The following is a 14,295-nucleotide window of genomic DNA, read 5'->3' as shown; positions in this document are numbered from 1 at the left end:
AGCCGTCGAGGGCAGACCAATGACCCTTTCTGAGGCATCCCTGAGCCAATAGAGGCCGTAGGGCTTTACTGGGTCGGCAGTGGGGGCTAGCCCCTCTTGCACCCCAACCTTCTCCTGCCCTTCCCAATCAATAACCTCAGTGTCCCAAGAGCCAGCTCTCCCTGCCCCCATAAAAGACCTCACAGGGGGACTTCCCTGGTGGTCCATCGGTTAAGACTCCATGCGCCCAATGCAGGGGTCTCGGGTTCGATCCCTGGTCAGGGAACTAGATCCCGCATGCCACAACTAAGAGCCTGCATACCACCACAAAGACCTGGTGCAGCCGAATAAATAAATAAATATTAAAAAAAAAAAAAAAAAAAGACCTCACAGAGTTGTCAGATTGGTGGTGGCCCCGGAAGTTGTGGGACATTCCCTGGGCTCCAGTCCTGGGGATGTTTATTCCCCAGGCAGAGGGTGAGAAATGAAAGACAGATGTTGCAATCCACTCCATCCACATCAGCTGCGTCATCCGAGGAGGGGGAGGGCTTGAGCGATTAGGTGGAGGGCAGGGGCAAAGATGGGACACACGGACAAGGAGCCGGCAAGCTTGGTCAATTCTGACTCGGGACACTGAGCTCCCGAGCCGGCCGAGGAGATGAAGCTGCCCAGTCCACGTGCCCCGCCTCCCGCCCCTGATTTCACTTGATACCAAACCAGAAACTGAAACAGGGTCAGGATTCCCGGCTTGAAGTCAGAGATGAGTCACTGCTAAGAGCAACTGCAGTAGCTGAGAAGGGGCACCAGAGAGGCAGGCTGGTAAGAGTGGGAGACAGGGTGGTGGGTTCAAGGCATTTCTCCGGGGTAGCAGCCAGGGGAGGTGCTGGGAGGGGATATCCTGGTCCTGAGGCTGCCGGACGGGACCAGAGAGAGGCCCTGGGACTGCCGGCTGAAGAAGCCAGTTGGGGTGGCAAGAGGCCAACTTCCGTCTGTGCCAGGTGGTGTTTGTGACAAAGGGCAGGGCAGAGGGTGTAGGCTGGCTGGGAGGTGGCTGAGGACGCCTGGGGTCTCAGCTGGCCCTCATGTGATGCCCCTCCTGCCGCCCCCTCTCCAGCACATCTGAGGGTCCCGGTGGAACATGGCAAGAGGCACAGATGTGGTGGCCATGGACTGCGAGATGGTGGGGCTGGGGCCCTTCAGGGAGAGTGGCTTGGCTCGCTGCAGTCTCGTAGACTACCACGGCACCGTGCTCTACGACAAGTTCATCCGGCCTGAGGGCGAGATCACCGACTACAGAACCCCCGTCAGCGGGATCACAGCTCAGAACATGGAGGGGGCCACCCCGTTTGCCGTGGCCAGGCTGGAGGTAAGAGAAGGGCCATATGCCATCCAGGCCAACACACATATACCCCCTCACACACACACATACACACTTCCCCAGCACCTCCCCTGGTTGCCGGAGCTGTGACCTGTGACCCCAGCCATGTCAGATTCCTTGCCACCCATGCGTGGGGAGCACCAGAGCATGAGAAACACGTTGGTGTGTCCATCACATCCCTGAGGAGGCTTCCTGCCATCAGACAACCTTAGACTCGTGTCTGGGAGCAGCCTTCGGGGCATCTGGTACACCTTGCTGGTCTTACGATGGGGAAGCTGAGTCCTGCCTGCTGTTCCCTGCATACTGATTTGGGGGCTAGATTCCTCCTTCTTTCCTCTATACCAGCTACCTCTGGGGAGCCCTGTGGGGGAAATGGGGGACGGGTCCTGGGTGGAGGCCCTCACTGGCTGGGCGCTCGGCAGGGCGCCCTCCTGGTCCTGAAGGACAGGCCAGCCAGAGTCCACGGAGCTCAGGGAGAGCTTGCTCCCAGACCCACCACAGGCCATCCACTCATAGAGATGGGTGTGGCACACCAAAATCTCCCATTCTCTTCCCCTTCAACTTGTTGTGACATCTCCAGTCTACTTTCTGTTTCTCTGAATCACTAGAAGAAAACGAAACTCAGCCACTCAGCACCAGGGTTGGTCATTCATGGGAAGGTGAACTCACCCTGGGGAAGTTCATGAAGAACACAAAGAACTGAGGTTCACCTCAGTCCCACATACTGCACATGTGCCAGGCTCCAGGTGCCGGAGATAAGCCCACAACAATAGCCCCTGTTTTCTGAGCACTGGCTACTCACTGGATGCTCTCCTGAGCTCCATCCAGGAGCTCATGCCTCACAAAACAGTCTGCCAAAAGTGTCTTCAGGAGCTGTTAGCTCAGAGCTAAGAGGGCCAAGTTTGAATCCTGGCTTTGTTCCTTACCTGCTAAGTTACCTTGAGCAAGTTCCTCACCCTCTCTGTACCCCATTTCACCATCTGGAAAAGAAAATGGGGGTGATGACAGCAGCAATCTCACAGGATTATTGTGAGGATTGGAAAAGGGCCTGGAGAGAGTGCCTATATAAGTACTAAAAAACTGTTAGCTGTTAGGTTTCTTTCCTTGTTGTCCCCATATTACAGATGAGGAAAACTGAGGCTCTCTTGAACTAAACAGTGATTTGGTAGAGCTGCTGAAACAAAGTACCAAAAAGTGGGTGGCTTAAACAATAGAAATGTCTTCTCTCACAGTTCTAGAGACTAGTTCTAGAAGTCCCAGATCTAGGTGTCAGCAGGGCTGGTTCCTTCTGAAGGCTGCAAGGGAAAACCTGTTCTCTGTCTCTCTCTTAGCTTCTGACAATTTGCTGGCCATCTTTGATGTTCCTTGGCTTGGAGAAATGTCACCCCAATCTTCGCCTTCATATTCACATGGCATTCTCCCTGTGTGCATGTCTCACAAATTTCCCCTTTTTATAAGGATATCGGTTGTATTTGTTAGGGACTCAACCTATTCCATTATGACATCCTAACAATAACGTCTGCAATGACCCTATTTCCAAATAAGTCACATTTTGAGGTGGTTGGGGTTAGGATTTCAACAAATGAATTTGAGGGGGAACGCAATTCAACCCATAACACTAAGCAACTCGCACAAGTTCAGATAACTAGAATGTGGAAGGCTCAAAACCTCTAGAGCTGTGTGTCCAGTAGGGTCCCACCAGTTACGGGTGACAGGTGAGCACCTGAAAAGTGGCTGGTCTGTCTGAACTGAGATGTGCTGTAAGTGTAAAATATGCACTGGATTTCAAAGACTTGAATGAAAAAAGAACCATAAAGTACTTCAATAATTTAAAAATATAGATTATATGTAGAATGGTAGTATTTTATATATTTTTATATATTAGGTTAAATAAAACAGTAACACTAATTTCACCTATTTCTCTTTACCTTCTAAAATATGGCTGGTGATGATTTAAAATTACGTATGTGGCTCACGTTATGTTTCTTTCTATTGGACAGCACTGTTCTAGAGGTACTAAGAGGGTACTAAGGAGCCCTGAGGAGGGGGCAGAGTACATCAGGGTGGTCCTGGAAAGGCTCCATGAGGCTGGTGCTATTTGCCAAAGGGGAGGGAGGAGTCTGTGTATGCAACTCAGTGGGCCATAGAGAGCCACTGAAGATTCTTGAGCAATAGCATGGCAGGAAAACCACTGTCAAGAAAACCTGAACGGGGGTGCTGGGGAGACGGATGGGAGTGAGGAAAGAGATGGCAGCAGAGAGAAGAGTTAGAGACCCCAGGGAGCAGTGTCTTAGTCATCAGTAGCATCCAGAAGATCGGAAAGAAGGAAACATTAGGACAGAGGAGAACAAAGGTGAGTCACCGAGAAGGGGAGGGCAACACGAAGAAAGGTGGCGTGCTTTAGGTGCCGATGGGAGACCCAGGGATACTACATGGAGCTGCCCACACTCAGAGCCCCACGGAGCAGTCAGGTGGGCGGCTTGGCCCCGTCCCTTCTCCTCCCCGGCCTCCCTCCCCATCCCAGCAGCAGAAAGGGCAGAAGAGATATGCGATTCCCTGGACGCCCTCCAGCACTGGCCTGGGAGTCAGGACACCTTGGTCCTCATCCAGACTTGGTGCCAAAATGCTTTTGTTTCTCAGTTGGAGATTATGCCGGGCCCTTCCAGTGTGTAACACGGAGTGCCGTCCAGAGTAGGCACTTAACAGCCATTCGAGGAGGGAGGCGGGGATCTAAAGACCGGGCAGCTCTTTGGAACCACATCTGCGGTTCACATTTCCTGCTCCATCACTTACTGGTTTGTGTGACCTTTGGCAAGTTACTGAAACTTTCTGAGCCTGAGTTTTCTCATCAGTGAATGGGGAGTACTAATGCCTCCTTCCTGGCCTTGTGTAGGTTGGGTGTAGTGATGTCGTCTGTATCCCTAAGCACAGTGCCTGGCTCATGGCTGAAGGTCATCAACGTGCCTGTGGAGAGAACAAGGCAGAAAGTCAGATTTTACAACCCGTCCCCTCTCCAGCTTCCCTTGAGAACCTCGGTCTTAGATTCTGGCCCTCGTTTTCTGCCTGCTGCACCATGTATGCTCCCTGCCCCTGTCTTCTACCCTGCTGCCAGAGACACTTCCCCAGGCCTGGCTCAGATCATAGCCCCCGCTCCCATCCCCACCCCCTGGTTCAAGTACCTCCAAGGCTCCCATTGCCTAAGGTCTGGCAACCCAACGTCCATGGTCCTCTAAGTACCACATACCTACATTTTCTGCCTTCTCTCTCAGCTCAGCCATCGCCCACTGTGCTTCAGACCCAACCCTACTCTCTCCCATCCCCCATCCCTTTCCCTAGAAATACTGCCATTCTGGCAGGCCCAGGCCAGAGGAGTCCTGTGTGAGGCCCTGCCCGACCCCCTCACCCTCCCCACCCACAACTCTAACCCCCTGGGGGTCTCACCCTCCTTGCTATAGCCCACACACTTCCTTTCTTTCTTTGGCCGCGCTGCCTGGCTTTCGGGATCTTAGTTCCCCAACCAGGGATAGAACCCGTGCCCCCTGCAGTGGAAGCACTGAGTCCTAACCACTGGACCTCCAGGGAATTCCCATAGGCCACACGCTTTAGAGCTTGCCTAGCCACACACACGGGTCTGTCTAGCTCCACAGCTCCTGCCATGTACTTTATCTGCCCCAGGTTGGATATTGTGCTTTTAACATAGAAGGTGCCCTGAGAATGTTTGTGGGATTGGAGTTGAATTGATTTTCATAATACAAGAGTTCTGGCAGCTGCGTGGAAGAGAATTGCCTCTGCCCTCGTGTTGGCCTTTGCTGTCAAGATACAGTAATACACGTACAGCCCAGGGGGCAGGGAGCAAGCACTGTCTTGATTTATTTTTTATAATTATCTATCTATTTATTTTATTATTTATTATTTATTTTGGCTGCGCTGGATCTTCATTGTGGCATGCGGGATCTTTAGTTGGGGCATGCGGACTTTTAGCAAACTGTCTTTAGACTTGGCTGGATGTGGGTCCAATCCCAGCTCTGCCACCTGATTGCCCTGTGTCCTCCGGCTTGTTGCTAAACCTCTCTGTGCCCCTTAGTAGGATCCTCTGTAACACAGGGGTGATGAAGCAGCACAGGTGTATCCAGCATCATGTCCGGGCCCTGTTCTAAGCACTTTTCATACCCCCACTACCTTTACGCCCCACCACAACCCCGGGAGGTAGTTAACTAGTATCATCACCCCATTTCACAGATGAGCAAACTTAGGCACAAGGTTGAGCAAATTGTCCAAGAAAGGGGTGGAGCAGAGACTCAATTTCTGGCCTGAGGGCTTGCTTTGTGATGTTCTGATCCTGTGATCAAAGTGTGTAAATGCGGGCTGTGAATGCTAAGTGCCTGATGTATGAACAGGTAGTGTCGGAGCAGCATTGGAGTGAAGCTGTGGTATGAGGAAACCACCATCATCTGTTTTCATGAACGAGGACGCTGAGGCACCTTGACCTCACTCATCACCCACAGTAGTTTAATCCCAAAGACCAGGCTCACAGATCCCAAGCTATGCTGGGGAACCCCCAAAGGGCAGAAGCCTATTAGCCATTTATCAGACCCCACAAGTCCAGGCGACACCTCTCAGCTAAGCCACCAGCTCACCAGGCATTGGTTTCTTGCAGTCCTTTTTCAAAGGTGGCTCGCCAGCCTGTCTCTTCCTGCAAGTGGGCCCGGCTAGCAGTGAGCCATAGACCAGGCCATAGAAGCCAGGCTGGCTCCAGGGAGCCACTGAGGCCCCCAGTCCACCCAGGGCCCATGCAGCCACGAGGCACTAGGATTTTGAGGGGGCTCCCCTTACCCCTTTTCTGTTTTTTATTTTTTGTAATAGGATGACATTGCTTTTATAATGCAAGGTAACTGCCTTGTTATCTTCTGATGCCTATAGGTCTCACTGTCATCCAGAACGGTGGTTCTCAGTGCACTGTGATTTTGCCCACAAGGGCAAATCTGGAGGCGATATCTGGAAGCATTTAGCAATATCTGGAGGCATTTCTTTTTTTTTTTTTTTTTTTTACAGTAAGATCAGATACTTTTATTTTATTTTATTATTATTATTTGTGGTACATGGGCCTCTCACTGTTGTGGCCTCTCCCGTTGCGGAGCACAGGCTCCAGACGCGCAGGCTCAGCGGCCATGGCTCACGGGCCCAGCCGCTCCGTGGCATGTGGGATCTTCCTGGACCGGGGCATGAACCCGTGTCCCCTGCATTGGCAGGCGGACTCTCAACCACTGCACCACCAGGGAAGCCCTTTATTTTATTTTATTTTATTTATTTTTAACATCTTTATTGGAGTATAATTGCTTTACCATGGTGTGTTAGTTTCTGCTTTATAACAAAGTGAATCAGTTATACATATACATATGTCCCCATATCTCTTGCATCTCCCTCCCTCCCACCCTCCCTATCCCACCCCTCCAGGCGGTCACAAAGCACCGAGCTGATCTCCCTGTGCTATGCGGCTGCTTCCCACTAGCTATCTATTTTGCATTTGGTAGTGTATATATGTCCATGCCACTGTCTCACTTTGTCCCAGCTTACCCTTCCCCCTCCCCGTATCCTCAAGTCCATTCTCTAGTAGGTCTGCATTTTTATTCCTGTCTTGCCCCTAGGTTCTTCTGACCATTTTTTTTCTTTCTTTTTTTTGTTTTAGATTCCATATATATGTGTTAGCATATGGTATTTGTTTTTCTCTTTCTGACGACTTACTTCACTCTGCATGACAGTCTGTAGGTCCATCCACCTCACTACAAATAACTCAGTTTCGTTCCTTTCTATGGCTGAGTAATATTCCATTGTATATATGTGTCACATCTTCTTTCTCCATTCATCTATTGATGTACACCTAGGTTGCTTCCATGTCCTGGCTATTGTACATAGAGCTGCAATGAAAATTTTGGTACATGACTCTTTTTGAATTATGGTTTTCTCAGGGTATATGCCCAGTAGTGGCATTGCTGGGTCGTATGGTAGTTCTATTTGTAGTTTTTTAAGGAACCTCCATACTGTTCTCCATGGTGGCTGTATCAATTTACATTCCCACCAACAGTGCAGGAGGATTTGGAGGCACTTCTGATTGTCATAAGTGAGGTGCGGAAGGCTGCTACTGACATCCAGTGGCTTGAGGCCAGGGATGGTACTGAATGAACATCCTACAATGTACAGGACACACACTCACACCAAAGGAGTATCTGGCCCCAAATGTTAGTTGTCCCAAGGCTGAGAACCCTGTTCTACAGAGAGCCCCACAAATCAGACTGTCAGCACAGGAAGGAACCTGCGAGGAGACCAAGGTCCAGAGAGGGGCAGTGACTTGCTAAGGACACACAGCAAGCTGGGCTACAACTCAGTGCTCAGATGCAGGGCTCTCACCTGACAGGTCAATGCTCTTTTAATTCATTTTTTAATCTAACGGTAATTGTCCGTAGACTGTAACTCATTTTTGTAAGTAAATGCTCTTTTAATGTTAACCTGGTATGCTGAGTAGCACCCAGCCCATGACTGGGATTGGGGAATGATAATGACACTCTTAGTTTGCAGATAAAGAAACTAAATCTTGTGTGGCATCGTGGTTTAGGTGGGAAACAGAAAGGAAGCCACAGTAGCTTGTGAACAGGGACTGGTTTCAGCTGTACCAGTGCTGTAGCCCTTGCCTGTGTTGGAATGCCCTGTCGGGGCCCTGCCACCTGGCAGGTCTCTCTGGGGCTCAGCCAGATGGAGGAGGATGACTTCGTCATCCAGGTTTACCCCGGGTAAGCAGACAGAAGCTGGGGGCAGGGGTACCCAGAGAGCTTGGCAGGGGACAGAAGGAAAGAGGGGGACCAGGGTCACTCCTGAAGATGCCAGTAGGGGACCTGGGCCTCCACAAGGGCAACATTCTTCAGAGTCCCTTATAATCATGTCTCCTGGCAGCCAGGAATGAATGAACGGGCAGATGGAAGAATGGATGCATGATGGGAGCAGCGGGCTCTAAGGGGCTGGACAGGCATCCGTGCCGGGATTGCCAAACTTGGCAGATGGGAAGAATACCCTGGAACATTTGCTAATGCCCCTCCCCTGGCGATGTTGATTCTGCAGGTCTGGAGTAGCGCCCTGCCCTCTGGATTTCTAACAAGGGTCTCGGGTGATTTTTTTGATCAGGCCTGGGAAATACCTGGACTGGAGGGAAAACACAGTGGAAAGAGAATTCGGGCAAACACCAGGGCCTGTCACTCCTCTGCATGTGACATGGGTACACACCACTGGCACCGCCCTTTCCCTGTTGGTAAGATGGTATGACAATCCCCGCCTCATAGGGGCCATATTCATGATTCAAGAAATCTTCAGTGAGTGCCGTCATGGGCCCAGCAGTAGAAATTATTAATTTCCACCCTGAAATTAATAATGCTAATATAATCCCTAGGTTCTCAGTAGGTAGTAATAATAACAACTGTGATAATAGTGACAGGGTCAGGCAGATCCGGACACTGCATCTCAGCAATCAACTCACCAGCTGTGTGACCTGTGCAAGCCTCTTACCCTCTCTGATCCACAACCCCCTTCACTATAAAATGACACTAAGACACTTCACTATAAAATGACACACTCTTGTTGAGAGGCCCCATGATGAGGTGAGGAAAGTACCTGGCCTAGTGCCAGGCAATGAGAACAGATCGATGCATGTCCCTTTCCCCACCCACTCCAGTTCTTTCCAGGAATTTGAGCCTCCCTCCCCTGTGTTTGACACACCCGCCTCATGACACTGATTCAGGGCAGATCTGAAGCCAGCAGGTCACACAACCCTGAGGCCCCTCCAGCTGGCACCTCCACACCACCCTGGGTTTCCCTCCCAGCCCTGCCACAGAAAGTCCGTGGAGCCTCACGTCGCCAGGCCCTCACCTTACAAATGGGGAAACTGAAGCCCAGAGACCGTCTTCAACCTCCCTGAGACCACATAGCGAGTTGCAGCAGCCTTTCCCTACCCGGTGCCCGGCACCTTTGTCCTGAAGAGTTGGCATCTCTCTGCTAAACAGACTGTTCTCCTCCTTCCTCTACTTCTTCCTTCCTTCTGCTTGTCCACCTCTTATTTTATTTGTCTCATGATGAGTCTCATGGTCCTGAATGTACCCCTCTCCCCCCGCCACCACCGGGACCCTGGGGCTCGGGAAGTGATGAATTTCCCAGGAATCTGCCTCACAATGACTTGGCCCTCTTATGCCTGGGACCGGCTGCTGTGGCTGACTCTAGGGTGGCACAGTCCCCTCAGAGCTTTGTGTGAACTGGCCCTGAGTCAGCTCATAGACAGGAAAACAGGCCCCATTGTTCAGAAACATAAAGGATGTCAGCAAGGAAAGGCGTGTGACCTACAGTTGCCCAGCACAGCCACATCCACTGGCCCTGGGCCTCTACCTATCCCCTGTGTGCTGCCCGAGCCCTTTCCTCCACACGTAGGATTCCCCTCGAGCTGCTGCTCTGAGGTTGTGTGCCCTTACTACTCAGCGTGACCCACAGACCAGCAGAATCAGCACCACCTGTTAGAAATGTAGAATCCCACATCCGAATCCAGATTTTGGTGAGATAAACCAGGGGATTCCTAAGCCCAAGTGTGACAAGAACTGGTGTCCCTCAGGAGTGGCCCAGCTTTATTCTTTGAGTGCTTTCTCCAGTCCCTAGGTTGGGTGAGGGTCTGTCCAGAGGAGGACCCCAAGAAAACCATGGTACCAGTGGGGCAGGCTTGTGACATTACCTGTTGACGGTGGATGGACCGGCTCTGCCTCCAGTGCTGTGACCGTGGACAGGTCACCTCACTTCTTGGAGCCTTAGCTTCTTTCTGCAAAGTGGCCACAAGGGGGAGCAAGTCAAACACCCCATGGGATGTCTGGGGAAGCCACTAGAAGCAGAAGCAGGACACCGGACGGTGTTAGCCATCCAGAGGGCTCCTTCCTCGGGCACAGAGGAAGAGATGAAGGCTGCCGGAGAGCTGTCCTAGGGGGGCCTGAGATGCCCATGAGCTGCCCTTCAGCTGGCGCCTGGTACAGCTTGCTCCAAGGTCCCCCTTCCGTCCTCCCCAGTGGCAGCCAAGGGAAGGAAAGGTGACCCACCTGTGTGGCCAATGATTGAGGCTCTCCATAGGGCCACCGTGGGAGAGGAGGTGAGAACGGAGGCCTGGGCATACGTGCAGGGCACAGGACTGGGGCACCCTGAGGGCTGTCCTCTGCAGCTTGGCAGCTGGGCTGGCGGAGGCCTGGAGCAGGCGGCTTTTTCAGCATAATGTGGTGGTGATAAGCTGGCTTTGAGGGCTGGCCCTGCCACGAACTAACCGTGTGACTTGTCTCAGTTATCTAATGACGCTTAGCACGTCACCCCAAAACGTAGTGCTCCGAACAGTGTCAATATTTATGTCGCTCAGGCATCCGCAATCTGGGCAGGGCTCGGCAGACGGGGACAGCTGGTTGGCTGAGGCACCTGGCAGGCCCGGGATTAGAATCACAGAATGGTTCACTCACCCACCTGTGCTGTGGCTGGTGCTGGGGGCCTTGGGCACATCTCCCTACGTCAGGGTGGTCTCCCCAGCATGGTGGCTTCAGGGTAACTCAGGGCTCCCGGGACACTGGCCCCACAGAGAGATCAGATGTCACACAGCCCGGCCCATATTCAAGGTGAGGGGAATTAGACTCCATCTTTTCTGTGAGGAGTGTCAAGGAATCTGCAAATATTTTAAATTCATCAGAGTCACCTTGAGTAAATGATTCCACTTCTTAGCACTTTAGTTTTTTCAACTGCAAAATTCAGTTAAACACAATCCTCCCTCATAGCTGTATGGGTTTTCTATGGCTGCTGTAACAGAACTGCAGACCGGGTGGTTTAAAAGAATGAAAATTTATTGTCTTACGCTTCTGTGGTTCAGGAGTCCGATGTGGGTCTCACTGGGCTGAGATCAAGGTGTCAGTAGGGCCGTGTTCATTTCTGGAGCCTTTGGAGGGGGATCTGTTTCCTTGCCCTTGCCTGCTTCTATGGCCGCCCCTGTTCCGAACTCTCAGCCCCTTCCTCCACCTCCACAGCCAGAGGCAGCCTGTCCAGTTCACATGTCAGATCTCTCTGACCTCCACATATAAGGACCTTGGGATTATGCTGGGCCCACCTGGATCATCCAGAAACTCTCCTTATTTTAAGGTCATTTGATTAGCAACCTCAAGTCCATCTGCAACTTTAATTTTCCCTTGCCATGTAACATGTTCACAGGGCCTGGGGATTAGGGAGTGGGCATCTCTGGGAGGTCAACCCGCCTGCCACAGGAGGGCTGTTAAAAGGATTAAACGACATAATGTATGTGATGCACAATGAATGCCTGGCTCGTGGCCATTGCTATCACACAGAAACCACGGAAGGAGTTGGGATGGGCCTTCCGGCATCACTAAACTGTTGAGGGTGAAGGGGTCTGGTCCAGTCTCCTCATTTTATCGATGGTATATATGTTCCAAGCCCAGAGAGGGATGGTGATTTGTTCATAGTCACACAGCAAGTCCAGGAGGACTTTGCTCATAGTCACACAGCTCAGGCCAGCCCCCCGTGATGGCACCAAGTTGCCCCAGACCCACCTGAAGTGCCCTGCGTGACGTGTAGGGTGCATGTCTTCCTGGCCAGATCCTGCAGCTCCTGAAAGGCAAGCTGGTGGTGGGTCACGACCTGAAGCACGACTTCAAGGCGCTGAAGGAGAACATGAGGAACTATGCCATCTACGACACGGCCGCGGACAAGCTTCTTTGGCGTGAGGCCGGCCTGCTGTACTGCCGGCGTGTCTCCCTCCGCGTGCTGAGCCAGCGCCTCCTTGGATGGCGCATCCAGGTGAGGACCACCCCTTTCCCAGCCTGGGGCCGGATTGCCAGCTCTGGGGGCCTGGCCCTTCCCGCTAGGACTGTAAAGTCTCCCAGTAGCTGTGGAGCAAATATTTGGCCCCAAGGATGCTCAGCCTCCCCTTAGTCCTGAGAGGCTGTGTGAGAGGGTAGGGGTTTCTCCAGGAGGGCAGGGCATTTATGTGACAGCTGACCCAGGAAGCCCTGGTAGAGTGAGGATGAGCGGCAGGGAAGGGAAGGCACCCAGTCAAGGCGTTTTTGTGTGTTTTCAAAATCGTGCCAGTTTCCCTGTGGGTAACTGAAGCTTAATCCCCCTGCCTAACTCTGCGAAATGGTGTAGAGCACAGAGCGCAGATGTATCCAGGGAGCCGCACTATTTACACACACCTCCCTTTAGGCAGGAACTGATGCTGCTCCCGGGGCCCTAATTCCTCAGCACTTGCAGCCACAGACAGAGCAGGCCCCCCCAGAGCCCCAGGCAGAAGCCTCTGGAATTGCCCCCCCAGATAGGAAAGCGGCAGATATCCAACGAGGGGGGTTCCAAAAGTGAGAGAGGGACCCTGAGCTCAAACCCACAGGCAAAGCAGTCTCCAGGAGCCGGCAGGCGTGTGCTGGGGCCTGGGAGCTCACCGAGGTGGAAGGGCCCAGGGAGGCGGGCTGGACACTAGGAGCTGCGGCCACACGTGGGCCCTTCCAGCACAGTGGACGTTTATGAAGCACCTGCTCTGGGCCAGGCTGGACCAGAGGCTGAGCACCCGGGTGAGCAAGGCCCAGCCCATCCTTGAGAAACTCGTGGTTGAACGGAGGGTGGCCCGAGACCTGAAAATCAGCACATCTGTGGGGCGTGTCCACAGAGGGGAGGTCAGGTGTCCTGGAGCAGGGACGGAAGACAGGGGGCAGGCAGGACACCAGGTCTGAGTGGAGTGTGACGGGGGCGTCTTAGTGGAGGAGGCAAGAGAGGGGGCGCCGGGGAGGGGAGAGACCGAGCCCCAGCCTGAGGAGTGGGGGGCGGCTTGGCTGGGGAGCAGGAACGTGTAGGAGACAGGGGATGGGCCTGAGGTCGGGCCCCTCTGTTGCGCTTGTGGCACCAGGGACCGAGGACAGAGTGTCAGCACGTGGATTCACTGAAGAGCCCTGTTCACGTGCTGAGCAAGGAGCCCCTTAGAAACATCTGTGTCCACATTCCTCGCTGCCCTGGGGCTCCCTGTGAGAACTGCTTCAGCCCCTCTGGGTCTGAGGCCAAGTCTGCAGTGCCCGGCCCACACCCAGCGGATTGTAAGCGCCTGGAGGGCACAGCCTGGCCCTCAGGATGCTGGATTCTGTGCCTGGCCATGCCTGGGTCTAGTGCTAATGGGTGAAGCCAGGCCTGCTCCAGCCACCTGCTGAGTCCAGGGTGTCAGAGGCCTGGGGAGACTCACCCACTGACCCACTTCAGTCCCGGAAGTCAGGGTGTGAGCAGGGAAGGCCCGGGTCACATGGGCGCCTGGATTCAGCCGCACCCCAAGTCCCCACTCTGTACCTGTGTCTGCAGGACAGCGTGTCGGGACACAACTCGGTGGAAGACGCCAGGGCAACAATGGAGCTCTACCGAATCTCCAGGAGAATTCGAGAACTATGAGGACTGCCCGTCTGGTGGTATTCAGCCCCCTCCCCAAGGACTACAGACCTTCGTGTCTTCAAAACAAAAATGCCCTTGTTTTTGGAAAAATATTTTTAGCAATAAAATGACTCTATATTTTCTCTACTCCCTCGGCTTCTCCTCTTGCCTTTTTCTTTCTTCTCTCTGAGCCGGGTGTTGGTGGACACCACCTAGCACTGAGAAGACAACGAACACTTGAGCCAGGATAGGGACAAGTGTCAATTTCCTTAATGTCTTGAATCCTGTGGGTCCAGGAAGAAGTTCCTGTGACTTAATTAATACCCCTGCCTCAGGGCTTCCCTGGTGGCGTGGTGGTTGAGCATCCACCTGCTGATGCAGGGGACACGGGTTCGAGCCCTGGTCCGGGAAAATCTCACATGCCGCGGACCCATGCACTACAACTACTGAGCCTGTGCTCTAGAGCCCACGAGCCA

General features: G+C 52.9%; 1 protein-coding gene across 1 annotated transcript; it reads left to right on the top strand.

Annotated features, from left to right (window-relative positions):
• The first annotated feature begins 549 nt into the window (after nucleotides 1–549).
• On the top strand, nucleotides 550–13,966 carry ISG20 (interferon stimulated exonuclease gene 20). Its single transcript, XM_004284360.4, has 4 exons — nucleotides 550–798; nucleotides 1,094–1,345; nucleotides 12,014–12,214; nucleotides 13,754–13,966. Exons 2-4 carry the CDS (start codon nucleotides 1,118–1,120, stop codon nucleotides 13,838–13,840), a joined length of 516 nt encoding a protein of 171 aa, XP_004284408.1. The 5' UTR covers nucleotides 550–798; nucleotides 1,094–1,117; the 3' UTR covers nucleotides 13,841–13,966.
• Nucleotides 13,967–14,295: the final 329 nt, after the last annotated feature.

This window comes from Orcinus orca, chromosome 2, assembly GCF_937001465.1.
Source record: "Orcinus orca chromosome 2, mOrcOrc1.1, whole genome shotgun sequence".
Taxonomy (NCBI): domain Eukaryota; kingdom Metazoa; phylum Chordata; class Mammalia; order Artiodactyla; family Delphinidae; genus Orcinus; species Orcinus orca.
Note: the sequence above shows the minus strand (reverse complement) of the source record. Positions and strands in the feature narration are given on the sequence as shown.

Excerpts from the sequence above, each read along its gene's own strand:
- ISG20 (XM_004284360.4), top strand. The coding sequence starts at position 1,118 with ATGGCAAGAGGCACAGATGTGGTGGCCATGGACTGCGAGATGGTGGGG. Across the intron at positions 1,346-12,013 it reads TTGCCGTGGCCAGGCTGGAG|ATCCTGCAGCTCCTGAAAGG; the intron begins GTAAGAGAAGGG and ends CTTCCTGGCCAG. Across the intron at positions 12,215-13,753 it reads TCCTTGGATGGCGCATCCAG|GACAGCGTGTCGGGACACAA; the intron begins GTGAGGACCACC and ends CTGTGTCTGCAG.